The 27,076-nt window shown below is 57.5% G+C and overlaps 1 protein-coding gene across 1 annotated transcript in view; it reads left to right on the top strand.

The window, feature by feature from the left end:
* The window catches only part of CFAP99 (cilia and flagella associated protein 99), a 31,643-nt gene extending 5,694 nt beyond the window's left edge, over positions 1 to 25,949 (top strand). Inside the window, exons 2-15 of the mRNA XM_047094145.1 lie at positions 4,129 to 4,273; positions 5,468 to 5,562; positions 8,992 to 9,104; positions 10,540 to 10,717; positions 12,347 to 12,427; positions 12,602 to 12,676; positions 13,582 to 13,653; positions 13,895 to 13,983; positions 14,564 to 14,768; positions 22,348 to 22,489; positions 22,678 to 22,829; positions 23,684 to 23,889; positions 25,521 to 25,683; positions 25,833 to 25,949. Of these exons, the coding sequence (XP_046950101.1) occupies positions 4,129 to 4,273; positions 5,468 to 5,562; positions 8,992 to 9,104; positions 10,540 to 10,717; positions 12,347 to 12,427; positions 12,602 to 12,676; positions 13,582 to 13,653; positions 13,895 to 13,983; positions 14,564 to 14,768; positions 22,348 to 22,489; positions 22,678 to 22,829; positions 23,684 to 23,889; positions 25,521 to 25,683; positions 25,833 to 25,949 (1,833 nt within the window). The remainder of the gene's footprint in view (positions 1 to 4,128; positions 4,274 to 5,467; positions 5,563 to 8,991; positions 9,105 to 10,539; positions 10,718 to 12,346; positions 12,428 to 12,601; positions 12,677 to 13,581; positions 13,654 to 13,894; positions 13,984 to 14,563; positions 14,769 to 22,347; positions 22,490 to 22,677; positions 22,830 to 23,683; positions 23,890 to 25,520; positions 25,684 to 25,832) is intronic.
* The last annotated feature ends 1,127 nt before the right edge of the window (positions 25,950 to 27,076 follow it).

Here is a 27,076-nt window from a genome sequence, read left to right as displayed (position 1 = left end):
CCAGGGGCTGTGGACTCCAGAGTCCTGAACTTGACCAAGGCCCAAAACGGTATCCACACTCAGAGGCCCTTGGGCGGCCACAGCCCTCTGTGGTCTGTGGCTGAGGTGGGTTTGGAATTAAGGGTCAGCTCTGGTACCGGGGCCCCCTCGGTGCAATTCAGCTCTCTCCCTACCTCCTCCTGGAGACAGCCTGGCCAGCCCAGCCCCAGCAGCCCTCTGCTGGCCTGGCCAGAAGGACTTGGTCACTGCCCCAGGCCTCAGTCTCCCCACCATGACCAGCCGGGTTGACCTTCCCTGGTGGCAAAGACCTGGCCCTGGGCCCAGCCTGGCCCACGGGCCAGGGTGTCATTTACTGCTTAGCTCTGTGTCCTCCGGGGCCCCTTGGCCCCGTGCAGCCCCGCCTGACCTCCGTGCCCGGGGATAGATGGCATCAGGGCTTAGAGCCGCAGGCTCCGCGCTCTGACCTTATTAACACAGACTCACACTTCCCAAACGCAGACGTAATTAATGAGCAGCGGAGTCACTGTTGTCTGAGCCTCAGAAGTGCGGGAGCCTGTCAGCAGGCGTCCTGCAAACTCATGCAGCCTCAGCTCCAGGCTCGCTGACTCATTGCTTTCTGCCCTGCCCGCACGGGCGCCCGGCCTTCCTCTGACAGAACGCGCCCGCTGTGCGCTCAGCCCGGGGGTCAGAGGACCGTGAGACCAGAGCTGCCCCTGGAAGGAGATGCTGCTCTGTGCCTCGCCTGCACTGGGGGGATGTCCCTGGGTCCCCACAACTGCCCAGGAAGGCAGGACATTCTGTTCCCTGTCTGGAGCACCACCGTAACATTGTAGCAGGGAAGGGAATCGGCTGCCTGCGTGTGCAACTCGGCGAGAGCGCTAGGCATAGGCAGCGTCTGACGGGGGGGGGGGGGGGGGGCGGTGGCGGTGTCAGGGACGCCTCCCGGGTCAGGTAGCGTCTGAGCAAAGACCGGGTGGGAGTGAAGGAGCAAGTGTACAGGGAAGAGTGTTGCAAACAGAGGGAACAGCTAGCATGGAGGCCGTGAGGGGACATCCTACAAGCTGGAGAAGCAGAGGGAGGCCAGTGTGGCTGGAGCGGAGACAGCGTTAGGTAAGGACCCCGAGGGAGCCAGACCAGTCCACACAGAGCCTCGCTGGCCATCGGAAGGACTTCTTCTGGCAGGCTCTGAAGAAGGACAGACATGATCCGATCCCCATTTTAAAAGAACTACTTGGTGGCCAGGCTGGAAACAGAGGAAGGTCGAGAGGAGAAGCCAGAGTGCAGAGGTTCCCCCGGCCCAGCCATGAGGCAGAGGGAGAGGGAGGCAACAAAGACTTTCTGGGGTTGTGCTGAGATGGGGAGGCCAGGGGGTTGGGGCAAAGGCCAGAGGCCAGACACCCGAGTCGGGGGAGGGTACAGGAGCAGACAGAACTTTCTGGAGTCCAGGGAGGGCGGGCCGGGGACCCACGGTTGGAAGGGCACGTTTTCAGCCTAGATGCCGGTTGCGGTGCCCCCCGGGGTGAGCACAGACCTTGAAGAGACTGGGCTGGAGGCCGGAGACCCTCCCACGTGAGGAGAGGAGGTGTCAGGAGGGGAGTATTGGCATCCGAATATTGCTGGAGCCCAGTCCCGGCACTGGAAGGAGCAAGGGATCTAGTGAAGCCAGGCTGTGCTCCAAGCCATGGGGAGGGTTTCAGAACCCAAGTCCAGGGCAGCTCCTGCTGCACAGTGGTCACCTCTGTGGGGGGCGGGGGGGGGGGGAGGGGACGTCATCTCCCTTGACCTCCTGTCTCTCCTGTAAGGGCATCTCCTTAGCACAACCAAACTGTGCCAGAGCCACGGGGGCATAGCCCACTGAAGAACACGGTTTCAGGCTTCCAGCCTCTGGGGCTCAGGGGCACCTCGGGAAGGACGTGGGAATGACACGGTCTGCCAAGACAACATCCACACTCGCAGGTGTGGAGACAGAGGCTCTCCGAGGTCCTGTGGCTCGTCCAGGACCCCTCAGGTCGTTTTCTTCGCATGAAAATAAGAGGGGGGCACCTGGGTGGTTCAGAGGGCTGAGCATCTGACTTCCACTCAGGTCCTGATCTTTCGGTTTGTGAGTTTGAGCCCAGAAGACTCTGCTGTCAGCACAGAGCCCACGTCAGAGCCTCTGTCCCCGCTCTCTCTGCCCCTCCCCACTCACACTCTGTTTCTCTCTCTCTCTCTTAAAAATAAACGTTAAAAAAAAAAAGAAATACAAATGTCCAATAAACATATGAAAACTTCACTGATAATAAAACATCCAAAATAAAACAATGAGTTGCCAAAATTTATCTAATAGATGGGCAAAAAAATTTTTTTGTTGTTTTAATGACACTACTGGTGAGTATGTTTTGCAGTGTTTTGCATCTGTTTGGGTCGAGGTCTGCATTCTGGTTTCATGCTGCATTAACCGTCTTGTCCCCTCCTGGAGATCTCGCAGGACTGACTTCAATGGCTGCCTCGCTCCCTGTGACGGGAGAGAGCGTCTGACCTAGCGACTCCCCACCACTGACACTTAGGTCCTTACCATTTTCCTTCACCCTGAACTTCTTTCTTTTCCTTTTCAGAAAGAATTAAAACATTTTTTGGGCATAAATAATTACATATACACTACAGATACAGTTAGGGATTACATACAGTATCTTATTTGCAAAATCTATACACTAAATTTGATATGGCAGTGTTAATGTGATGTATATGAAATAGCCTAAAATTTACAACACACCATAGTCATGGAGCCTTCTTGGGATTCTCTCTCTCTCTCTCTCTCTCTCTCTCTCTCCCTCCCTCCCTCCCTCCCTCTCCCTCCCTCTCTCTCTCTCTCTCCTTTGCCCCTCTCTCTGCTCATGCTCGCTGTCTCTCTAAAATAAAAATTAAAATAAAAAATATAAAATGTACAATATAGGAAAACATACAATGATTTTTTTCCCCCTGAAGTTGAAAAGCTTGGAGTGTATGCTGAACAGTGAGGGAAAACCTCTTGTCTTTGGGTGTAGAGGACCGCACAGGGGTGACACTCAAAGACACTCGGGGCACTTCTCGGTTTTGCAGGACTGACTCCTGCGGCCAGCCAGACACAGCCAGAAACTGCCAACATTCCAAGCTGATTAAAAGCAAGGCAGACGATATGGAAAAAAAAAAAAAAAAACATTAAGAAAATTTTGCTTCTTAAATGCCCTGAACTTCTTGTATGCGGCTGTTTCCTGTATTTTGGATGGTTTCCTCACATTCCCAGAAGTAATTACTGGATTAAAGGGTACGGGAAGCACAAGGTACTTGAAACACATTTCCAAATTGCTTTCAGGAAAGACCCAACGGCACCGGTCCCCACCAGCCCCTCTCATGGCCGTGCTGGCAACACTAGATGTTCTTTTTCAGTCTTCTTGTTTTCAAAAGCTTAATCACTTTTTTGAATAACTAACGTGTGACAACACAGTTGTCCAAGGGGTAAGTGGGGAAAAGTCAGTGTCCCCAGCAGAAGCCCGTGGGGAGAACACAGTCCCTCCAGTTACTGGTAATTCCTGACTTCGCAGGTTTTCCTTACCATTTTTTTGGGGGGGGGGATTATTTTTTTTAATAATTCACTTGAAAACCTTTATAGGAACGTGCTCTTTTTTTCTCTCATTGTGGTAAAACACACATGACATAACATTTATCATCTTAGCCACTGTTAAGTGCACGGCTCTGTGGCATTAAGAACATTCACACTGTTGTGCAGCCGTCCCCACCCTCCTTCCCAGAACTTTCTCATCCTCCACAACAGAAACCGTTCCCGTGAAACCCTAAATGCCCACCCCCACTCCGGCCCCCGGCTCCCACCATCCTCTCTCGGTCCTGGGGCCTCATACAAGTGAAATCACACATTTTTCATGCCTGTTTATTTCTGTCTCTGCCCCCAGCCCGTGGTCACTATCCAGGAGCACCCGAGGGACCACATCCTGGGGCGGACCCGCTGGGTCAGAGGGTCGGGGCGCCGGACTGCCGTGGACTCTGCCAACAGCTTGGGGAGGGGTGCACTGAGAGAACGCTTCCCCAGCACGGACCGGGTGCCTGGCCCTGGCCCACGGCCCCCTCCCCCCTCCCGGGCTGTTTCTTTCCTAGACCCTGAGCCCCCGGAAGCAGGCGTTCATTCTGGAGGTGCTGTCTGGGTGCCTCGAGTACCAGAAGCTGCTGGCCGTGGTGGTGGATGCCTTCTACGTGCGGGCCGGCTGTCTCTGCCCACGGGCCGACTACAGCCTCTTTGAGGGTAGGTGTCCCTGTGGGCCAGGCCCGCTGCCCTTGCCCCCTGCACAAGGCACAGACAACACTGGTGACGACCTGGAGAGGCGGCCACAGAGAGGAGCTCCTCGGGCTCGTGCTGGACGCCAGCCCCTGCTTCTGCAGCACGCTGCTTTCCGGGCTCTCTCCCTGCCCCTCACTCGTTGGGTCCTCACGGCTGCCTTGAGTGACTGGACCGGGTCTGCCTTACAGACGTGCGAACAGACTCCGGGCTCACTAATAGCCAGGCTGGGGTCCAGAGCCTCGGGTCCCTGAGGGAGGCACAGCCTGCTTCAGAGACAGTGCCCCCAAAAGGCCAGCCTGGGTGAAATGACAAGCCTTTATCGTTGGCCAGGTTCCTGACCCCCTCAGCCCCGAGGACATAGGGCAGGGCCAGCCTTGTGGCCGCAGTCTGGACTGTCCAGCAGGGGATTAAATATGAATTGTCTCCGCCTGGTCTCCCGCAGGCCCCGGAGGGCCACCTGCTTCCGTGGCGTGGGGTGAACATTGCGGGCAGAGTGGTCAGTGCCTCCGGGTGGGGGCGTTGGTTCAGCCCCCAGACCCTGCGCTAGGCCTCAGAGCCCCTGTTCAGAAGGAGAAGGCTTGGGGACAGCAGGGTGCTGGGAAGCTGAATTTAGTGACCCGATGCCAGGTCGGGAGCTGGCCCCTGAGCTCTGCCTGTGCCCCCGACGCTCAGCTCAGGTGTCACAGCCAGCGGCACGTCACTGGCCTGCCCAGCAGCCAGCGCAATGAACAGCCCCCGCCCGGGGACCCTCACCTGCCCGGGTGTTCACGTCCTGCTTGGCTTAAGGCTACTCCATCTCTCAAAATTAACAAACTGAAATCCAAAGTGATGTTCCTTTTACCCAGGGAACTTTTAGAATTTCTGAGAACATGCCAAGTCAGTGAGCGTGTGTGGGAGCGTTTTGACAGACGCTCCCCAAACGCTCACCCATGTGAGCCGTCGTCCGACCTCTCGCAGCATTTTGTCGTTTTCACACGGCGTCAGGTGGAGCTCCTGCCCGTGGTCACCTGCCCGGCTGGTGGCGGGCCTTCGGCTCCGGCTCCCTCGCACCTGCCGGGCACCGGTCAGGCCTCCGGCTGATTCCCCAAGACGGAATGCGAGGGGGCACAGGGGAGGACACCCCAGGGGCGGCCTCACTCACCGGCCCTGTTTCCCCAGTGATCTGCTACCTGGCCACGTTCCAGCTGGAGGAACTCGGCTTCCAGCCCTTCTGTGACATCGTCAGGTCCCAGCCCGTGGACAAGATGCGCAAGGTGAGCTCTGCGGTTTCCTCCTAAACCCAAGGGCAAAGGTGTCCCAGCCAGCGCCGACCTCTCACTCTCTGGCTCGTTGTAACGGAAGAGACTCTGCTGGGTTTAGTGTGCGTTTATGACAAACAGGTGCCCTCTCATTGCTGCAGACACCCTCGTTTTGTCCCTGGGGGACTCGACTCCCGTCCCTCAGGGTCCTGGTGGGTGGTGAGTCTGGGCCTCTCTCTGTGACCAAACTCCTCCCTCCGAGAGAGGCTGTGCCGCCTGGGGGCTGAGGGGCAGGCAAGGGGGTGGGTCCGAGTGGACCCTGAGGATTGGCGTCCATCGGGGGAGGCTGCGGACCAATCTCCTGCCCTGCCGTGGCCCCTCCTGTGGCCTGAGCCCGAGGCCCACCGTTCTTTAGTGGCCAGCCCCCGTGGAGCACTTGCTGTGGGCCAGGCTTCGTCCGTGACCATTTCTCGTTCCATCCTCACAATGACCCAGGGAGGTCGTCCTACGAGGCATCCATCCCACAGCTGAGGGAACTGAGGCACAGAGAGGTTGGGTGACTCACCCAATACCACTCAGCAAGTGAGTAGCAGAGCCCTTTCTTGGACCAGGCTTTTAACCACTGGCTTGCTCCTTCTTACTGGGCTTGGAGGGCCGTCACCAGACCAGGACAGCGACTCCTGGAGAAGAGCGGGGATGTATCACAGGCCCCGGGAGTGCCCTGGGGCCTCTCCCAGAAGAAACAGCAGGCTCTGCGGTGACAGTTCGGTGGGAGTGGCGGGGGGAGGGGGAAGCGGGGGAAGGGACGCCCACTAGGACCACAGCCCCCAGAGATGTGGCACTGGAGACTCACAGGTACCTTGGCCACCTAACAAGGGAAAGAGAGAAAGTGCTGGCCCAAGGCCGTGATTTGTGTTTAATGGTGGGATTTCCTACCTACATGTAAACAAGCAATTCACGGGGATAAACATTTGCATAGTTATCTTAAACACAGTCTTCATCTTTCTAAGAAAAAAACAAATTGTAGGCATTTTCTGAGAGGCGTCTGGAGGTGCCCAGGGCCGGCTCCCCAGGCTGAGCTGCCGATGCTCAGTTCACGCTCTGCTCTCAGAGGCCTCAGATTCCTGGTGATTGTTGAACAAGGGGGTCTATGTGTCATCTTGCACAGGGTCCGCAGTGCAGGAGCTGGCCCTAGGCCAACCTTGGCCTGAAGAACCCAGAGGGGGAGGCACAGGACCCTCCTGGGGCTGCCCCACAACGCAGACCCAGGACAGGTACACAGAGAGCTGGCCACACACGGCGAGCCTAGGGCCCCCAGTGCAGGTGGCTGGGTGTTACCTCCCTGGAGATTTTCTGGAAGAGATTCATGGAAACTGCCCCCACAAACTCCGACAGGAGCTGGGGAGCTGCAGGGGTGGGGCGGCACCCTCTGCAGGGCCTTCTCTCCCCTGCCCACGCCCCCTCCCCCCCCCCCCCCCCCCGTCCCATTGGGTCCACCCACCTCCAGCCTCTAGAGGAGAGGTCAGCCTGGGCCTTGAAGACAGGGTGCAAGCTGTTAGGGACAGGATGGCAGCCCTGGGGCCTCCCTGGGGAAGCCCCCCACAGCCCACCGTGGTCAGCAGTGACGAGGTGGTGGTGAGCTCAGCGTGCCCAGGCTGGTTCTCGGGCAGCCTTGGCCGTGGTCTCTGCCAGACACAGTGCTGGATGTGGCTGCAGCTGGCCTGTCACTCCGGGGGCAGTAGCAATCCTGCTGGCTCCAATGACCCCCGCTCACACGCTGGAATCCTCCAGAGGGCCGGAGAACTCACCCCAGGACCCTGCCCCCACACCTGGTGAGAATGGGGGCCTCACTGTGGAGAGTTCTCCCCAGGGGTGTGAGCAGGCCATCCCTGGGTGGGGGCAGCACACCAGCTGAGATGCTGAGTGGGCGGGGGGATGGAGCAACAAGGAGCACTGGCCAGGAGCAAGGGAGCAGAGACCCCAAGGCCGGATAGCGGGCCACTGACTGCCCCTGCCGGCAGGAAAGGGTAAAGGCTGAGAGACAGCCATGCGATGGGGAGAGCAGGAGACAGGCCGTGGCTGGGCGGCTGGCAGCTGGGCAGCGGGCAGTGGCCACCCTGGGGAGGCAGTGACAGCAGCCGGGGTCCTGTCCTTGTGCCTGGTGCCCCCACTGCTCAGCCACTCCATTCACAGCAGCTGCAAGGGCCCGGGCATCGTGCCCACCACACACAGCACGCAGCAAACACCGACTCCAGACCCGGAAGCCCCGGGAGTAAGGCCCTCCCAGCCCTTGGCAGGCGTTGGGCCCAGATCCACGGGCGGTGCTGGGGTGGAGCCCAAAGGCCCACAGCGGGAACCCATCTGCTGACTCCCTCCCTCCCCAGTAAACTCCCTGTTCCCAAGGCTCACAGCTCAAGGGTGTGCTTTTAGGGACCAGATGGAGGCATCATGTTTCCTGTGTCCACACAAAGCTCTCCTGGGGGGCTCCAGCGTGTGGCCTCCCTGGTTTTCTGGGAGCCTGGTTTGAATGGTCTGTAGTGGTCCCCTTGACTAGACAAGGCCCTGCAAGCCCGGGTGTGGTTTCGTCTGGGTGGACGCCCTCCTGCAGAACAGTCCCCCAGCAGGCCCCGGGCGTGGCTGCCCCTCGGAGGAGGGCTGGGGGGGGTGCTGAGCTTCACCTCAGCTGTGCTGACAGCCACGTCCTGGGGCCACAGCCAGCCCCCTCTGCAGAAGCACACCTCCCTCTCCCCAAGGCAGCCAGCCTCCATGAGAAGCTAAACTGGACTGCCTTCTAGAACCAGATCTGTTAGACTTGAGGGCCAGGACTGGAAAACAGCCTGCAGGGCCCACAGCCGCTAGAAGTTCCTGCTGTGGCGGGGGTTCTCCCAGGGAGAACATCCTCAGTCCCTTCCAGGGGCTGGGTGGGCAGGTCACTCCTGGGGCCCACCCACTGGCACTGTCCTGGGCAAGCAGGGGCAGACTGTACCTCTATTCCTGGAATTCCGGAGCCCATAGGGGATGCAGGCTGCTGTCCATCTGTCCCCACCAAGAACTCTCCAGAAGTGGGGTGTGGGCCTTCCAGGTCCTGGGCAGGTAGCTCAGGCACAGGGTCCCCACCGGCAGGGACGTGCCCTGCTGGGCAGGGACACGCCCCAGGACCGGAGTGGGCTGCCCTGAACGCCCAGAGGCCGTGAGCAGAAGCCAGCGTGGCCAGGGGCAGCGCCCCAGCACAGGCACCCCAGCCCAGCATGGGGGCGGGCGAGCAGGGCTCGGGGAGGGAGGGTCTTTCCCGAGGGGCCTGCTGCCCTGACGTGGACAGTGGTTTCCTTGCCCCCTGCCCCCTGGGCACTGGCTTTCCTGTGAGGGGCACTGTGGGCTTCACCAGGTTGGGGAGGGGTTCTGGTCCCGAGGCCCCCCCCTCAATGGTTCCTACTTCTCCCTCAGTTCCTGGGGTTCTTCTTCAACCCCTTAAACCTGTGCTCATGGATCACAGACGAGTGGAGCCTCATCTACGAGACAGCCTATGTGCGAGAGAACTGGATCGGCCCCCTGATGAGGTGGGACAGGCCGTAGCCTCCCTGCACTCCACTCCCCGAAGCCACCCTCTTGTCCCTGCGCCCCATAACAGGCTCGGCCAAATCCCGGCTTCACCTGCGCAGGCCGGAACCCACGGGCAGAAGGACCAGCACCGTGGCTTGGCCCTGCCCTTGGCCTCCACGAGAGGCTACTGGGGTCAGGGTGAAGCTGGCCCTGCGGTGTTTCCCTTCTTATAGGGCTGGGGGAGCCGCCTGGTTTTCCTGGGGACAGACAGACTGTTTGGGCACAAGCAGACCACTTTAGGTACCAGCAGTGTGCTGGAGAGCCAGAGGCCCGGGGGGAGGAGCCCTTCTGTGGGAGAGAAAACCATGGCCCTGAGGTGGAGGGGTGGCCCTGGAGCTGCCGTTTCCCTGGAAGAAAGCCCTCAGTCCCAGCCAGGCTGGATTCACTGCCCATCCACAGGACTGCCACCAGGGCCCGGGCCCTCGGGGCCCAGAGAGCCACCTGTGGGGTCAGCCTTGGTCCAGGGTGCCCGCCACCCACCTCAGCACTGCCATATGCGGCCCCATCCCAGACCCGCCCTGCCCCTCCGGAAACCTCACTCCCCTCAGAAGTGCCCTTCCTTCCTCTGATGGCCGTGGCCCTCGAGCTGGGCCAGGAGCTGTACAAACCACGCTGTCTGTCCTCAGGGGAACCCCACCGGCCAGGCTGCTGATGGGAACTGGGCCCGCCTGCGGTGTAGGGCACAGACCCCTGCTCCAGGGCACCGGCACCCCAAGGCTCCACCCTGCTCCCGTAGCCCCTTCCCCACCTGTCAGCAGCAGCACAGCTCCAGGAACATTCCAGACACCTCCAGCTTCTCTGGGCCTCCTTGCACTGGGCCTTCCGCTCAAGCCCAGATTAGTTCTGCGTCCCTCCCGCTGCTGCTCCTCAGGCCCCTGGATTCCTGCCGCTGGGCCTCTCTGTCCCTGTCCTCCCAACTCCCCACGCAGCAGCATGGCTTGTGACCACAGTGCTGCTGGCCTTGTTTCCTCACCTGTCTGCGTGACTCAGGGCGCGGCTGGTAGAGTGCCCGGGGCATAGCTGGCCCTCAGTGGAGTGGCTGTTGCGTCCATTATCAGCCCGCACCCTAAGGTGGACCCAGGGTGTCTTGGGTCCTTTGGTTCCCCAGGGCCGTGCCCTCGTTGACCTTCTCCCGAAGGCCGTGCCCTGGTTGGCCTGCTTCTCCTGAGGGCGGTGCCCTGGTTGGCCTGCTTCTCCCGAGGGCGGTGCCCTGGTTGGCCTGCTTCTCCCGAGGGCCGTGCCCTGGTTGGCCTGCTTCTCCCGAGGGCCGTGCCCTGGTTGGCCTGCTTCTCCTGAGGGCGGTGCCCTGGTTGGCCTGCTTCTCCTGAGGGCGGTGCCCTGGTTGGCCTTAGGAAGTGGCCCTAAGTGGCTGCTCTTGCCTTTGCCTTCAAGATGGCAGCCGGAAGTCCAGAAGCTGATCAACCAGCTAGAGGAAGTGTTGGCCAATCAGTCCGTTGTTTCCAAGACCAAGGCCAAGGTCACAGAGCCCAAGGAGTTCAACCTGACTGTCCCCAGACCCCGCTCCATCCCAGTGCCTGAGCCAGTCCCTGTCGTGGCCAAATCCAAACCAGTAAGTGCAGACATTTGCGGTGAGCACGGCCCATCCAAGCTGGGAGAGTGCACTCTGGGAGCCAGGGGCAGGCTGGGCTCTTCCCAGGTGCACTGGACCAGACCAGGAGCGTTTGGTGACCCCACGTCTCTGTGGGGAAGCCCAGCTGACCTGGGGCCTGCCCAGTGAGCTCCTGTGCTCCACATCCTAAGGTCTGGTCAGCAGAGATGAAGTGAGGCTGTGGGGCCACAGGGCTCAAACCTGTCCGGACGTGGCATCTAGACCATGCTTGTAACCTGTTGTGACATAGGTCTCCCTCTCTATTAAATAGCACATGTGTAGCTCACAGTATGCTCTTCGGTACTACTCAGGTCATGGGCAGGTGATAATGTCTGTCTGTGTGACCCCATCATGTGGACTTGTCCCCACCCCAGGGCCTTTGCACGCCTGTCCCATCTGCCTAGAGCCTCTTCCTCTCCTTCTCCCTCTCTCTCTCCCCACTTTGCTGACTTCTGCCAGTCAGGATGCTTTGTATTGTAGGTAACAGAAAAAGGCAGCTCAAGCTGGTGTAGACCATGGAGGACGGGCTGACTCTTGGCTGAGTAGGTTAGGCCTCAGGCAGAGTTTGATCAGAGTTCTAGCTGTGCTTCTGTGGGTCACCTTTATCTTTGGGCAAACTTCCTTCGTTGTAGCAAACCACCCAGGCCTTCCCCGTACTGTAAACCATCCAGGGCATGAGAGGACATCTAGGGCCAAGAATTCTGTGAGAGTACGATTAGACCAGCTCAGGCCAGCTCAGGCCGCACGCCTCCCCTTGAGCTGATCACCATGATTGGGGATGCTGTGTTCTGACTGATCCAAGTCTCTACCCCACACACTTGTGGTGGAGTCAGTTTCCCAGACCCAATCTGGTTTCCTCACAGAATTAAGGACCACGTGGAGGGGGAGGGGGGAGCTGGGGGTCCCAGCTCACCCCCACCACCTTCAGGTCTCATGGCAACCTCTCTGCCCAGGGAGGTCTTCCATGAGCCCTCGCCCGGGTCAGGTCCCTCAAGTATTCCAATGCTCCTTAGGCACACAGGGCAGAGGGCAAGGAGTTAGGGTCTGGAGCTCAGGGGTTCCCAGGCTGTCCCTGCCCCACCCCCATGGACACTGCTCCCTCCAGGCTGGCGAGGGTCCCTGTGACGGGACCCTGTGGATGGCTCTCAGGCCACCCTGGCCTCTGCAGTATTCATGCTATGGCCCCGCCCCCTCCCTGACCCTCATCTTCTGGGGTCCATGACACCTTCCTGGACTCACTTTCCCCTCCACACCTCCCCTTCCATCCCCTGCCCACTCAGTGGTCCTCTGCCTGTTCCCCCAGTGTCTACTGGGCCTGACCCCCGTGCTTGGCCACCTCCCTTCTTGCTGCTGGCCTGCCGTCCTTCCTTTCCCTCCCCCGATGGCCACCAGCACCCAGGGGATCCCAGTCAGAGCCCAGCAGCCTCCCTCCCAGCCCTGCTTCTGCTGGGATGGGCACCACAGTCCACCGTCCTGTCCCCGGCACCGCCCTCTCTTCACCCATATCCCACTGGCCACCAGCCTGGCCCTTCTACACACCCCGGACACCATAGCCGCTGACCGCAGGCTTTCCTCCGGCCACGCCACCAGGTCCCCAGGAGCACCTACCAGCCGCCCAAGGAGCAGCAGCTGCTGGAGATGACCAAGAGACACAATCGCTGGAAGGCGGAGGTGAGGACCCACCGACGAGCCCTGCCTTCCTAGACCCTCTGGGGGGTGTTCTGTGAGGAGGTGGGGGACGGGGGAGGGGGGCGGAGGAAGAGCGGGAAGCTGGTCTGTGCCTTCGTCCCTCCCGAGGCCCAAGGGCGCTGGGGGGTGGCCAGAGCCAAGTGCTGCCTCTTGCAGGAGCTGCTGCTCAGGGCGAACGTGGAGGAGATGCGGTGCGCGGTGCCCAGGTCCCGCGGGGAGCCCCCGACGCAGGTAACACCCACCCTCCTCGCCCTGGGTCGGTCTTCACGGTGCACTCTCCCACCACATGGAACCGTCCCTCCCTGCGCCCTTTGAGCGGTGACGCGATGAGCCCCTTCTTTAGCCTGTCCGGTCTCTGCTCCCCAAGCCCGGGCGGGGCGGCAGGTGCAGATGTACCTCCAGATCCGCACGGGCGATCCACGCATCCCTCTCTGGGTGTTCCCACATTTCCATGCTGAGCACTTACTGTTTCCGTAAGAAAAAAGAAAAAAAAAAGCCAAGGTAAGTTTGTCAATAAAGAAAAAGTAAAGGACGCAGGACAAGGAAGGCCTGTTCGTGGTGGGCGCTCTGTCCAGAGGAGTGGGCCTGCCCTGCCCTCCCCACTGTGGGCTCCCTCTACCGCCGGTGGCAGCAGGGCGAGGCAGCGGTGCCCTGGCCCCCACAAGCAGTTGGGGCAGGCGGGGCATGGCCCTGGGGGTGTGCTGGCTGAGTTCCAAGGGGGTGCTCGTCGACCCACCGCTCCGCACACTGGGGCTGTGGGGCCCCTCCTGGGAGCACCCCAGAGCAGCAGCAGGCAAGGAGCAACTTCCTAGCAGCCAGGAAGCCAGTCGTGGAAGCCAGTGCCAGGGAGCCACTCGGGGGACGGGCCCTGAACCCAGAGGTTCAAGCACCCCTGACCGGGAACTGTGGTCCCCAGGCCTGGCCGGCCCTACACCCAGGAAAGGCCGGGGAGGGCATGGGAGACAAGTGTTGTCGTGGGACCCGTGAGCAGGGGGTGGGCTGGGAACACTCGGGTGGGCAGCTGGAGTGAGGACAGGGGAGCGCGTTGGCCCTCCCGGGGGTGCTGGGCCCACCATTCCCCCAGGGTGCGTCCAAGGGCACCCAGTGGGCACAGGTGCTGGGCCTGATCCCCGCAGGACTCCCAGAAGACTCTGCAGCCCCGACTCCTGCCCCGAATCCTTAAGACTCCAAAGCTGACCTTCTACAAGGTGAGGGGTGTTCCTGACCGGCCAGGTTGGGCACGGGGTGCCTGGTCTAGTCCCCTCTCCCTGGACACTCACTTCCTGGCCAGGTCTGTGCCCAGGGGATCAGATGGCCAGAGCTGGAGGCCCTGAGGGAGGCCCCACCCTAGGGGCCGGGGGGCAAGTGGGGGGGGTAGGGGGACACTTGCTGGCCCGACTCTCCCCCACCAGCCACCAGACTGCAGCCGGCCCCTCCTGTCTCCTGCAGACCAACAACGTCCCTGTGAAGCTCAACACAGCTGCCATCCTGAGGGAAGGATCTCTATACCAGCGGCAGGTGGAGAAAGAGCTGGAGAGGTAGGCGGGCGGCTCCTCACCCTGTTCAGAGGAAGGGGTGCAGGGACGGCTCTCCCGGGAGAGGAGGAGGTTGCCAGCAGGGGGGAAGGCGGGGCCTGGTGGCTGTGGTGCTTTGGGGGTGCCACAGGCAGGCCAGCCTTAGGGTCACGGCTGCATCTGAAGAAGATGACCCGCTCAGTGAGGGAAACTAGGCAGAAGGCGGCTTAGCAGAAAGCTGGCCCAGCCCCCACTTCTCTCAGGGTCACCTGCTCTTCAGAACCCCCTAAGGCCCCCCGCTGACCACCAGCACCCTGGTCCCCTGTGCTTACCCCATGAGTTGGGCTGTGGGTGGGGGTTTGGGTGGCTGACCAGGTGGATGAGAGGACGGACAGGTGGACGGATGGGTGAGCAGACGAACAGGTGGCCAAAAGGTGGTGGAGGCACAGGACGGGGACAGGCGGACGGTGGGTGGGGGACAGGTGCTATGGCCCGCGATGGGTGAACGGCTCCCCATGCCTGCGAGGCCACCGCACCCCCAGGGAACCCGTGCACCCCCCCCCCACGGCCAGCACAGGCCCCCACTCTTGTCCCCTCTCCCCAGGGTGGATAAGCTTGTGGACGGGGCCGGGGACTTTTCCGAGTTCCTCGAGTGGCAGAGGAAGGTGCAGGCGGAGGGCCGGGAGGAGCAGCTGGCCGCGAGCGAGTGCCACAGGCTGCAGGGGAAACTCAGCCACGAGGAGGCCATCCTGGCCCGGCAGCGCCTGGTGCAAGGGAACAAGGAGAAGGCTGACCAGAAGAAGGAGGAGGTGACGCAGCCTTGCGGGAGCAGCGGGAGTACCTGGGGGCCGGCTGGCGGGCTGTGGCAGCTCCTGTGGTCACGGCTTGTGGTCTGACCCCTAAGATCCACACGGTGGCTGTGGTTTCTCTTTCTGCACCTTCACGGGTTGGGGGCGGGGGTTGGAGGCTCTCTCAGTGGACAGCACTTCTGGCCCAGACTGCCCCCTGCCCCCACCAGGAGGGGCAGTGGGCCCACACATCCACACACGAAGGAGGATCTGAGGTTCTGGCGGAAACTTCTGGAAAGCCAACACATTTGCGTATGGCGTCCTCTCCCATGGGAGGGTCTGCAGGCATCTTCAGAAGCTTTAGACGTCTCAGTCCTGGCTCTGCCTCCTCCTAGGACGGGTGGCCTGGGTGGGGGACCCCAACCTGTGTTTCCCTGAAAGCCTGTTCTTTGCAGTGGCTCCCAAGTGGCCTGGGGTCCGCAGGCCTGACCTCGGTTCTGTCTGTCCCCAGATGTGTGCCCTTGGGGACTTGCATTGGGCAGGGGGAGGGGACCATGCTGGAAGTTCACTCGAAAATGCCCTTTGGATAACTTGTTGGTGTCTGTTTGTATTTGATGTTAGGGTTTGCTTTTCCTTCCTTCTTAGTGTCCTTTTTCACAAATAGGAAGTCAAAGCGATCTGAAAAATAGACTCAGAGAAGCGTCATTTCTTGTAAGTCCCTTGCCACCTCCCCACCTCAATTCTTATTTTCATTAACCTCTGGATCCTCTTTCCTTAAAGCAAATACGTACACTTGTGTACAAACCCTTCCTTCCTCCCTTGTCCCTTACATAAAATGCCACGCCCTGCTTTGTCTGCGATGGGAAACACAGGGCCAGTTTTCCGTGTTTGTGGAGAGAGGTTTTCAAGGTAAGCTTCTAGAGGGGACATCACTAAGCCCCAAAGTAACTGAGAGCGGGGCTCGGTCCCCGCTGTTGGGCACGCAGTTTCCTCACCTTCCGCGGGCAGCGTGCGCAGACCCCGGCAGAGTGTGCCGTGCTGAACTCAGAAGTGTTCGCTCGTCTTGTAGGTGAGAAACAGTATCCCGGTACAGTTCTGATTTGCATTTCATTGATTATGTATGAATTTGAGCGTGTTGCCATATATCCAAGAGCCATCTCTGTATCTCTTTCTGTGAACAACCTCTTCGTGCCTTTTGTCCGTTTTCTCGCAGCTCTACTGCGGCACGATGGACGAGTGAAACTCGTGTCTGTTGAAGGTCTGTCACAGGACGTTCGGATACACGCCCCATCGTGACGTGATTGTCACAATCGAGCAAATTGCTGTATCCGTCCCCTCCCGCAGCCACCTCCTCCGCGTGTGGCAGGGACACTGGAGATCTCTCTTAGCAAATTTCATGTACACGTTCTTATGAACCACAGTCCCCACCCTGCACATTAGGTCTCTGGAACGTACCCATCTTCTAACAGACTTCGCGCACTTGGACCATGCCCACGGCTCTGGTCTCTGCAACCATGATGTGGACCTTGCTAGATTCCACACATAAGTGAGATCCTACAGCAACTGTCCTGTGCCAGGCTTATCTCACTTAACATAATATGTTCCCGGTTTACCCATGTTTTTGCAAATGGCAGGACTTCCTTCTTTTTTAAGGCTGCAGAGTGTTCTCATATTCGTTTCTGAAGGGACAATTAGGTTGTTGCCATGTCTTGGCTATTGTGAATGATGCTGCAGTGGACATGGGGGATGCAGATGTCTCCTCAAAACAGTGGTTTTATTTCCTTTGAATCCATATCAGAAGTGATACTTCTGGGTTCTAATTTTATTTTTATTTATTTATTTACTTATTTTTTTTGTCCTTATTTTATTTTATTTTTTATTTTTTAAAATTTACATACAAATTAGCATATAGTGCAACAATGGTTTCAGGAGTACATTCCTTAGTGCCCCTCCCCCACTTAGCCCCTCCCCCCTCCCACAGCCCCTCCAGCAACCCTCAGTTTGTTCTCCATATTTATGAGTCTCTCCTGTTTTGTCCCTCTCCCTGTTTTTATATTATTTTTATTTCCCTTCCCTTATGGTCATCTGTTTTGTCTCTTAAAGTCCTCATATGAGTGAAGTCATAATGATTTTTATCTTTCTCTGACTGACTAATTTCACTTAGCATAATACCCTCCCGTTCCATCCACGTAGTTGCAAATGGCAAGATTTCATTCTTTTTGATTGCCCAGTAGTACTCCATTGTATATATATACACCACATCTTCTTTATCCATTCATCCATCGATTGACATTTGGGCTCTTTCCATACTTTGGCTATTGTCAATAGTGCCGCTATAAACATGGGGGTGCATGTGTCCCTTCGAAACGGCACACCTGTATCCCTTGGATAAATGCCTAGTAGTGCAATTGCTGGGTTGTAGGGTAGTTCTATTTTTAGTTTTTTGAGGAACCTCCATACTGCTTTCCAGAGTGGCTGCACCAGCTTGCATTCCCACCAGAAATGCAAAAGAGATCCTCTTTCTCCGCATCCTTGCCAACATCTGTTGTTGCCTGAGTTGTGAATGTTAGCCATTCTGACAGGTGTAAGGTGGTATCTCATTGTGGTTTTGATTTGTATTTCCCTGATGATGAGTGATGTTGAGCATTTTTTCATGTGTCGGTTGGCTCTGGGTTCTAATTTTAAAACTGGTAGTTCTGGGGGTACCTGGCTGGCTTAGCTCGTAGAGCATGTGACTCTTGATTTGAAGGTCCTGAGTTGGAACCCCACACTGGGTGCAGAGATTACTTTTTAAAAACTGGTAATTCTATTTTTAATTTTTTCAGAAAAAAAATAAAATACTTTTTTCCACAACGGCTGCACCAATTTACATTCCCACCAACAGTGCACAGAATTCCCTTTTCTCCACATCCTCACCAGCACTTGCTATCTTTTGACTTTTTTATGATAGCCATCCCAACAGGGGTGAGGTGGTATCTCATTGTGGTTTTGATTTGCATTTCCCTGATGATGAGTGGTTATGAGCATCTTTTCATGTGTCTGTTGGCACATGGAAAATGTCTGTTTATCATCTTTGGAAAATGTCTGTTCAGGTCCTTTGCCCATTTTTTGGCAGGTTATTTGGCTTTTTTGTTGTTTGTTTTTTGTTTTGTTTTGTTTTGTTTTTTTGCTATTGAGTTGTAGGAGTACCTTGTATGTTTTGGGTATTAACCCCTTATCAGATACATAGTTTGCAAATGATTTCTTCCATTCCATAGGTTGCCTTTTCATTTTGTTGGTTGTTTCCTTTGCTGTGCAGAAACCTTTTAGTTTGATGTGGTCCCAGTAGTTCATTTTTGTTCTTCTTGCCTGTGCTTTTGATGTCAAATCCAAAAAAAAAAAAAAAAAAAAAGCTAAGACCAATATGAGGGAGTTTTCTCCTGTCTTCTTCGAGGAGTTTGTGATTTCAGGTCTTGTGTTTAGGTCTCTAATCCACTTTGAATTGATTTTTGTGTGTGGTGTAAAATAAGGGTCTAATTTCATTCTTGTGCGTGTGGATGTCTGGGTTTCCCAGCACCGTTTGTTGAAGACACAGTTCCTTCCCTGCTGAGTGGTCTCGGTGCCTTTGCCAAAGATCAGTTGAACATTTTCTAACAAGCTCTTAGCCTTCATTTCTTTGGTTTTTAAGAGTTCTTTACACAGTAGGGACAGTGACTTTTCATGATACAATGCAGATATTTCCTCCCAATCTGTCACTTGGCTTTGCTTGTGTGTTTTACCATGCAGACTAATCAATGTTTCCTTTTACTGTGCCTGGACTTTGAAGAGTGAGGAGAAAGGTTTTTCCCATACCGTGTTATAGAGCAATGCGCCTAGGTGTCCTCTAGTATTTATATTTCATTTTTACGTCTGGATCTCTAATCTGCACCAAGTTTATGCTCATACGTGGTCTGAGGTCTGGATCGACTTCCATGACCACCCAACTGGGGCTCCCAATCCATGAATGCAGCACGTCTCTCCATTTATTTCAATCCTTTATTTCTTTCATCTGTGTTGTATAGTGTTTCGTTTTTAGCATTCAAGTCCTGTTCGTGTTCTGTTAGATTTGTGCCTAAGTGTTTCTTTTATTATTTTTGAGTAATTGTAAGTGGTGTTATATTTTTAATTCTGATGTCCATGTATCCGATGCTAGTATATTAAAGCGTAATTGACTTTTGTGTGTTGATCATCTATCTCAGGACCTTGCTGAACCACCTTATAATTTTTCTAGGACAAACAAGGCATTTTGTCGTAGAGCCCTTGTAATTTTCTATGTAGACAATCATGTCATCTGTAAAGAACAGTTTATTTCTTAACTTCTGACCTACATTCCTGTCATTTGCTCCTCTAGCCTATTGCACTGGCTAGAACTTTCCAGTGCTGTGTTGAATAAGAAAGAGCCTACAGGGGTGCCTGGGTGGCTCAGGCGGTTAAGCGTCTGACTTTGGCTCAGGTCATGAGCTCACGGTTTGTGGGTTCGAGCCCCTTGTCGGGCTCTTTGCTAACAACTTCTGATCCTCTGTCCCATCCTGCCCCCCTGCCCTTTGCATGTCTTACATGTGGGGGATGCTGAGGAGGTGGGTACCACAAAGACGTTGGCAAGGCCTCAGGTGGCAGAGCTGGTCTGGGCAGATGGCACTGACAGTGCAGCGTGTCCCCCCCAAGCCTAGGCCTTCTCCTTGGTCCTGTGCTGCCCTCACACCTGCCCCCCGCCCCGGTTCCGTGCACATTTATGGAGAGCCAGGAGACGCTGCCTCTTCCCCTCCTTCCCCGCTTCTCCACTGGCCCTGAGCTGTGTCTGTGCTGTCCCCGAGGTGCAGCTGGGCAGGGGCCCTGGGACCCAGCAGGGCAGGCCTCCTCGCCCACGGCGGTGGTTCATGGTTTGTTCTTTCTTTGCCCCTAGTCAGCTCACTTGAGATAAGACCCCTTGCAGATTTTGGCCGCCCACCTCTTTTCACCTGTATTTCCACATAAGTATCTTCCCACTTATTACCAAGTTTTCGAAGGTACTTTTAACAATAAACTTTTTGCTTCGGAACAGTTTAAAGGGTTACAGAAAAGTTGCAAAGACGGTGCAGAGAGTTCCCGTTTCCTACCACCCAGCCGCCTCTGCTGGTGACGCCTTACGTCCCCACGCTGGCTTTGGGCCGCCACAGGGAGGCACCGCGGGCCTGACCAAGTTGTGGAGGCCGCAGGTCCAAGGTCGAGGAGGGCGTGAGCTGGGCCATGCTCTCTGCTAAGCTCCCTGGGGAGGACCCTTCCTTGCCTCTTCCAGCTTCTGGAGACCCCAGAAACTCCTTGTCTGTGGCAGCCCCACCCCAGACTCTGTCTCCGTCCTCACATGGCCATGCGTCCGCATCTCTCTGCGTCCCTCTCTTCTTTTTTTTTTTAATTTTTTTTTTTTTCAACGTTTATTTATTTTTTGGGACAGAGAGAGACAGAGCATGAACGGGGGAGGGGCAGAGAGAGAGGGAGACACAGAATCGGAAGCAGGCTCCAGGCTCTGAGCCATCAGCCCAGAGCCCGACGCGGGGCTCGAACTCACGGACCGCGAGATCGTGACCTGGCTGAAGTCGGACGCTCAACCGACTGCGCCACCCAGGCGCCCCATGCGTCCCTCTCTTCTTATGGACACTTGTCATTGGACTTAGGGCCCGCTCTAAACCCAGGATGATCGCATCATGAGATCCTCACTTAATTGGATGTGAGATCACATTCTGAGGTTCCAGGTAGACGTGAATTTGGGGGAGGTGCTACCCACTACACCGCAGTACATTTGTCACAGCCAAGAAGCCAACGCTGGCACGTGACTTACTCGAACTCCACACTTTGCTTAGATCTCATCACATTTTCTCCCTTCGAAGGCCCTTTTCCTGTCCCCGGACTCCACATCACATTTAACGGTCATGCCTCAGACTCTTCTTGGCTGTGGCAGTTTCTCAGACTTTCCTTTTTTTGGTGACCCTGACAGTTTCAAGGAGAGTGGGTCAGGTATCCTGTTGGATGCCCCTCAGCTGGGGTGTGTCCGATGTTCCTCTCATGGTTAGATTGGGGTTGGGGTTTGGGGAGGAGGACCATCACAGCCTGTCAAGGGCACCTGCTGTCAACCAGCTCTTCACTGTGATGTTGACCTTGACCCCTTGGCTGAGGTCGTGCCTGGCTTTCTCTGCTGCAGTTAGTGTCCCCTTTCCACACAGCACCGTGCAGAAGGGGATCTCTAGGCAAAGCCTGCAGCCGGGGACGGCGGCGGGGGGGGGCGACTACTGAGAATTCTGCTGCACAGGGGACTTCTCTCTTCTCCCCCACTTTCTTGAATTCATTCCATCAACTCTTTCAGTGTGGACCCATGCATATTTTTTTTACACTTTGTGTTATCAAAAGTGTTACTCCGTTGCAAGCTTTGGCCTTTGGGAGCCCCTTCAGGTTGACCTCCTGCGTCCCTCTGACTGCCCTGTGTCCTTCCTTACTTTGGGACACTAGAAGATGCACCAGGCTCACCTGGTGGTTTCCCTGTCCCAGCCCTAAAATAAGCTATTTCTCTGAGAGCCCTGGTTCCCTTTCTTAGAACCTGGGGCAAAACTGGACAAATCAAAAAGGATGGGCGAGAGGCATTTTTGATATACGCCAGCAAATTGTTTTACAAAAGGATTACTTGGTGCCCAGTGTCTAAAGCTGAAGTCCAAGCGGCCTGCAAGCTGATTCTCCACTGACCGTGTAGCTGTAGATGAGCCCCCACTGCACAGACTGCCGGGGGCTGGGGGTCCCGGAGCCCCTGGCCACCCTGGGCCAGCGACAGAAGGCGTAAACCCCACACCGCGTTTTAGTATCTGGAGGACTGAAACCGTGATTCCGAATCGTTCACAATAGTGCCAAACTGGAAGCAACCTGAATGTCCCTCCACAGTAGAATGGATGAAAGCGTTGTGATATACCCCAAAACGTACAGCCACAAAAATAAGCCACCTACAGTCCAGGGGATAACGTGTACGAGGCTAATGAACGCAGCGCAGAGCCACAGAGGCAAGAGGCAACCAGACACACGGGAGGATTCCAGTCATGTGTGACAAAGCGGCAAAACCACACCCTGTCCTGTTGTTTAAGACTCTGACCTTCTAATAATAAAGATCACATTCACGTTTTAGAAAAAAAAGAAAAAAAAACCTCTGACCTTTTGAAACAGCACGAGAAAGAAGAGTGGGGTGACCAGCAGGACGTGCCTGGGGGCTCATGTGACAGGGACCCTGAGGCTGGCACATCCTGGGCTCCACATGGCTTCAAAGCACTGAGCGCCCTCCTCTCTCAGCTGGGGTCCGGGGGGCCGGGGAGAGGCTTCAGGGCAGACCCAGCGGCTCGGACTTGGTTTCCCCAGAACCACAGTGGAGGAAGGGGGGACACGAGGTGGAACTTCCCCAGTAGGCCTGACCTCCAGGGGACTTCCGGGAGCTGCTGAGCTCAGATCTGAGCTCCGGGGTGATGCAGGGTCACCTCATGCTGCTCCTGGGGCTGGGGGCAGCCCGGGGCAATGGGCCTGCTCCAGGGGGGACCCTGCGGCTCTGACCACGGTGGGTCGGTTGTGTGAGCAGACGGCGGAGCTGATGCAGCAGTGTGCTGAGAGGCGCCTCCAGGAGGAGAGGTCCATGAAGGAGCTGGTGCGGCGGGTGGCGGAGGTGCAGAAGAACGTGAAGGTGGCACAGACGAAGCTCCTGAGGGGCCGGCAGCAGATAGGTAGGGCGGGGGGGCCAGGAACCACGAGGCCGCGCCCAGCTTTGCTCCCCCCCACCCCGGCTCGCGCCCCCGGCTGGCCTCCTGCCCTAAGTGAGCTGCTGCGGTTGCCGAGAGCCCAGTGCCCTGGAGGGAGGGCCGGGGTTGGGCAGGGCACCCTGCGGCCCCTCAGCACCCCCTTGCCCCTCAAGTCCAGGAGGTGATAGAGGAGAGCCGGGAGCTGCTGCAGCGCAGCGCAGAGGCCGCGGGGGAGGAGCAGAAGCTGCGCCGTGAGCTTATCTCTCAGCTGCGAGCCCTGGAGACACAGCCGGTGCGCCAGGGCAAGCTCGTGGACCTGACCCAGGTGAGGACCCGGCCCCACTGGGGGAAGCCTCCCCACGTCTTGCTGTGCCTGGCGTGGCCACGGGAGACCACGTTCAGCATGCCCACCGGGACCAAGGGAGGTCTGGCACCACCCGGGATCCAGCCGGCACGAGTGGCGTGCCCGACCATGGACGCCGCACCTGCCCTGCCGGAGGCCCGGGACCGGCCCAAGAGTTCACAGTCAAGTCAGGGAGACCTCTGTGACCTCTGGGGACAGGAGGCCAGGGCTCCTGGGAGTGGGCCAGGTGGCCTTCATGTTGAAGGAGGTCCCGGGACACCCCCCCCCCCCCCAGGCCCAGGTGGGAAGGGCAGTGTAGGGAGAGCGCAGGTGTGCGAAGGCCGGATGAGTGGAGGCTGAGAGGAGAGAGCAGGTGCCTGGAGCCCCGTGTGAGCGGCACCCTGAGAGGCCAGGCTGGCATCTGCTGAGGTGGGAGCAGGCCTGCAGGGCCCCGGGAGCTGGTGTGGGAGCCTGGCCTGATCCCAGGGGATGTGGGAAGTTCACAGGGCATTCTGCACAGGCCCCCCGGGTCCTGACTCAGGGAGACAGGGCTGAGTTCCATTTGGGCCCTACCTCAGTAGAGGGGCCTACAGGGCACCCAGCTGACATGTGCGGTCCCTGGAGGGAGGCCAAGGCTGGGGAGGCCCAATGGCAGGGATGCTGCACAGGTGCTACTGAGCAGGAAAGGCAGTCGCCCGGGCCCAGGGGCCAGACCGATGGAACTTGGGGGAGGGGCACCGGTGCTGGCGCAGAGGACAGCTCAGGGCATGGCAGGTGGCCGTGCGGGCTGGGTGTGGGCCTGACGCCCAGCTGCAGGCCTCCCCATCACCCTGCAGATCCCTGGGTATGGCCTGGAAGGGGAGATGTCTGTGGTGGAGCTTCGCGAGCGGCTGGCCCTGCTCAAGGAGACCCGGAGGCGCGAGGAGGAAGAGAAGCGAGACCAGATCATCCAGGGCAAGCGCGCCAGAAGCCAGGAACTGCAGAACGTGGTGGAACAGATCTCGCTGTGCCGCGCGGCCATGGGGAGGTCTGCAGCCTTGAGGTCAGTACCAGTGGCCCCAAGGGGCAGGTGACTGAGGCAGGAGCAAGGAGCGAGCCTGCCTTTGCGACCTCCCGGGTGGGTTCTACAACTACGTTCCACCCTTCTGCCCAGGCCATCCCCTTGCAGTAACTTCTCCCACCTCTACTATCTTATTAGCTAATCTTCAGACATACAAAAACGGCAGCAAAAATCATGCAACGATGGCCTGGATGCAGAATGATGGCATGTAGCTCATGAGCATGACCTTTGCCGTGTGTTTCATCTAGCTAGCTACTTACTCTGTCCCTGTAGAACCATCTGGAAGGAGCTGCAGGATTCAGACACTTCACTCCTAAACACTCCGGTGTGCATCTTCTGAAAAAAACACATTGTCCTGCATAACCACAGCATACTGACACAACTAGAAAATTAACATCATCTCAACATCCTGTCCGTCTTCATGTTTCTCTAGCATCCCAAGACTGTTCACTATAACTTTTTAAAATTTTTTAAAAGTTTATTTTGAGAGAGAGAGTGTGTGCATGCACGCGTGCGAGTGAGGTGGAGGCAGAGAGGGGAGAGAGAATCCCAAGCAGCGCCTGACGTGGGGCTCGAACTCACAAACTGTGAGATCATTGACCAGAGCTAAACCCAAGAGTCGATACAGTCGATGGTCACAAAACTCATCACTATTGGGGTGCCTGGGTGGCTCACTCAATTGAGTGTCTGACTTGATTTTGGTTCGTGTTGTGATCCTTGGGGGTTGGGATCGAGCCCCGTGTCAGGTTCTAGGCTGAGCATGCAGCCTGTTTGGGATTCTCTCTCTCTCTCTCTCTCTCTCTCTCTCTCTCTCTCTCACCCTCTGCCCCTCTCCATGGCTCAAGCACTCTCTTTCTCTTAAAATAAAAAAAAAGAAAAATCCATCACTATCGATCCTGAGTGACTGCTGCTCTGGTAACAATTTGAGGAGGTCCTGTGACAGCTGTAGGGTAGGGGCTGCCCAGCTACAGCTGGCTGGCCACTCAGCAGGTCCCTAAGGTGGCATGTGCCGGGGACGTCTCACCACTTCCAGCTGCTAGACTCAGCCTGATAGACCACACACACAGTCTGGTTGGCGTTGGGGAGCCTCCAAGGGTCCAAACCCACTAACAAAGCTCCTGGAGCTCTCTGCGTGTAGCCAGACCTCCTGGCATGAATCCACCAGGACCGTTTTAGTGCACAGTCTGACTGGAGCCAGCCAAGCAGGGATGGTGGCTGAGCATGTGAACAGCACCTCCACATGCCCTGATGCTGTGACGTGCCCCTAAACCAAAGCCAACGGGGAACAATCTGTATAATGAGGTCTCATTTTGGAAGGAAGAATGACCTAGTATGATAGAGATTTGCAAAGATATTAGCGGCTACCTCTAGGCAAGAGAGTGGCAAGGAGGCACAAGATAAAAGAAGGTTTTCACTTTTTTGCTCCAAATACGTACGTAGCCAATACACATGAGATACATTTTTGAAACGTCAAGTACAAAGGGCAAGAAGGTAGAGGCGCTGGGGGGACGTCACCCCAGAGGTCCTTGGAGAGCCTCTCCCCCCCGCACCTAAAACACCCCCATTGACCTGTGGTCGGGGCCCCTCCTAAGCCCGCCCTGTCCACCGCCCAGGTGGGAGGAGAGGAAAGCTCGGTCCGCGGCCCCGGCGGCGCCCTCCCAGGACGAGCGCGTGCTCGAGCTGCAGCGCAAGGTCGAGGAGAAGGCGGCCGAGCGCCGCAGGCAGGCGGCCCTGCTGCGGGTACCGGCGCCGCGGGCCGCGCATCGCAAGCCACGGGTGAGTCCCGGGAGCGGGCGGGGAGGCTGGGGGCGCGGCGTCCCGGGTCGGGGAGGGGCTTGGCGACGCGCGGGCGGGGGCGGGGGGGGGGGCGGATCGGTGGGCGGCGGCCCCGTCCCGCGCAGACAGCCCCGGGCGCCCGCCCGCAGGCGCAGCTGGAGGCGCAGCACTGGCTGGAGCTGGAGCAGAGCCGGGAGCGCCGGCTGCGGGCGCTGCAGCGGAGCGGCTCGGTCTGCGGGCGCGCGCGCCGCCTGGAGGCCGCCTGAGCCCGGGAGGGCGCGCCCCCAGGAGCCCCGCGAATCCCGCCCGAATAAAGCGTGCGGCCGGCGGTGTGCGCCTTCTCTTCCTGCGCCGCGCGCCCCCTCCACTCCTTCTTCCTGCTCCGCGCCCTAACCTGCCCCGGAGTCCACTTGCCCCAGATCAGGGTTGCCAGATAAAATGCAAGACGCCCAGTTATTGCGTAGGACAAACTCTCAAAGTATCCGTTCTTTATCTGCAATTCAAATTCATCTGGCTGTCCTGTATTTTCTGTGCTAAATCTGACCACCCTTGCCTTAGATCCTAGCCCTTCCCTAGCGCCCAGGGCAAGCCCCTCCCCTTTGTGGAGCTCCCAGAGCCACCTCTGCAAGTGAAAACTTGGAATTCCCACTCTGCCTGGAGTCCGGTGGCTTAACTTGTGTGGTTGCACGTGTGCATTTGGTTGGAGAAGTGGCTGGAATGCTTGAGCCACTGGGAAACGGCCTGTCTCATAACTTGTCTCAAGCCAAACCTCATTGCCGCCCTGGGGGGAGGGGACCCACGGGGATGCAGGAACTGTCCCCTACCTCCCATTCTGCTGATGAGGCCAGCAGTGCTCGAAGAGGTCAAGTAACCAGCCCCCAAAGCCTTGACCCACAGCTAAGTCTGTGTGACTTTAGAGCACCACCCAGCCTTCTCCAGCATCACCAAAGGGACGTGATTAGAGCCACTGATATCCGCCCACACCAGGACACATCCATTCTCTTGGTTCCTCTGGATACAGTGCCAGACTGGAGAGGGCATGGCCTTGAGGACAGGCTGGCCGAGTGACAGCCTGCTGGTGAAATGCAGAATCATGAAAAAAGCACAATGTGCTGCGGCTCCCAGGAAGGACAGAGAATGGGGGGGGGGGGGTCAGGGAGGGGCTGGAAACAGCCAGGTAGATAGATGTCCAAGACAGAGATCTCCTCAAACCTGACATCCTCCTGGACCCCAGCACACATTCAGACCAGGAGGATGGGCACATTGAAGTGACAAGGACAGACACCAGAGTTCTCCCTGAATATTCTGAACTATCAGAACCCCAGGACTGACTTTCCCATGTTGGTAAAGAGAAATTTCCCACCTCCCTGTCAAAAAAGCTGAGGGGTGGGGG

Source organism: Lynx rufus, unplaced genomic scaffold (assembly GCF_022079265.1).
Source record: "Lynx rufus isolate CCGP_SWC_20201006 ecotype Redwood Valley unplaced genomic scaffold, mLynRuf1.p SCAF_38, whole genome shotgun sequence".
Classification (NCBI taxonomy): Eukaryota; Metazoa; Chordata; class Mammalia; order Carnivora; family Felidae; genus Lynx; species Lynx rufus.
The sequence above is the reverse complement of the archived record's forward strand: the minus strand, read 5'-3'. Positions and strand labels throughout refer to the sequence as shown.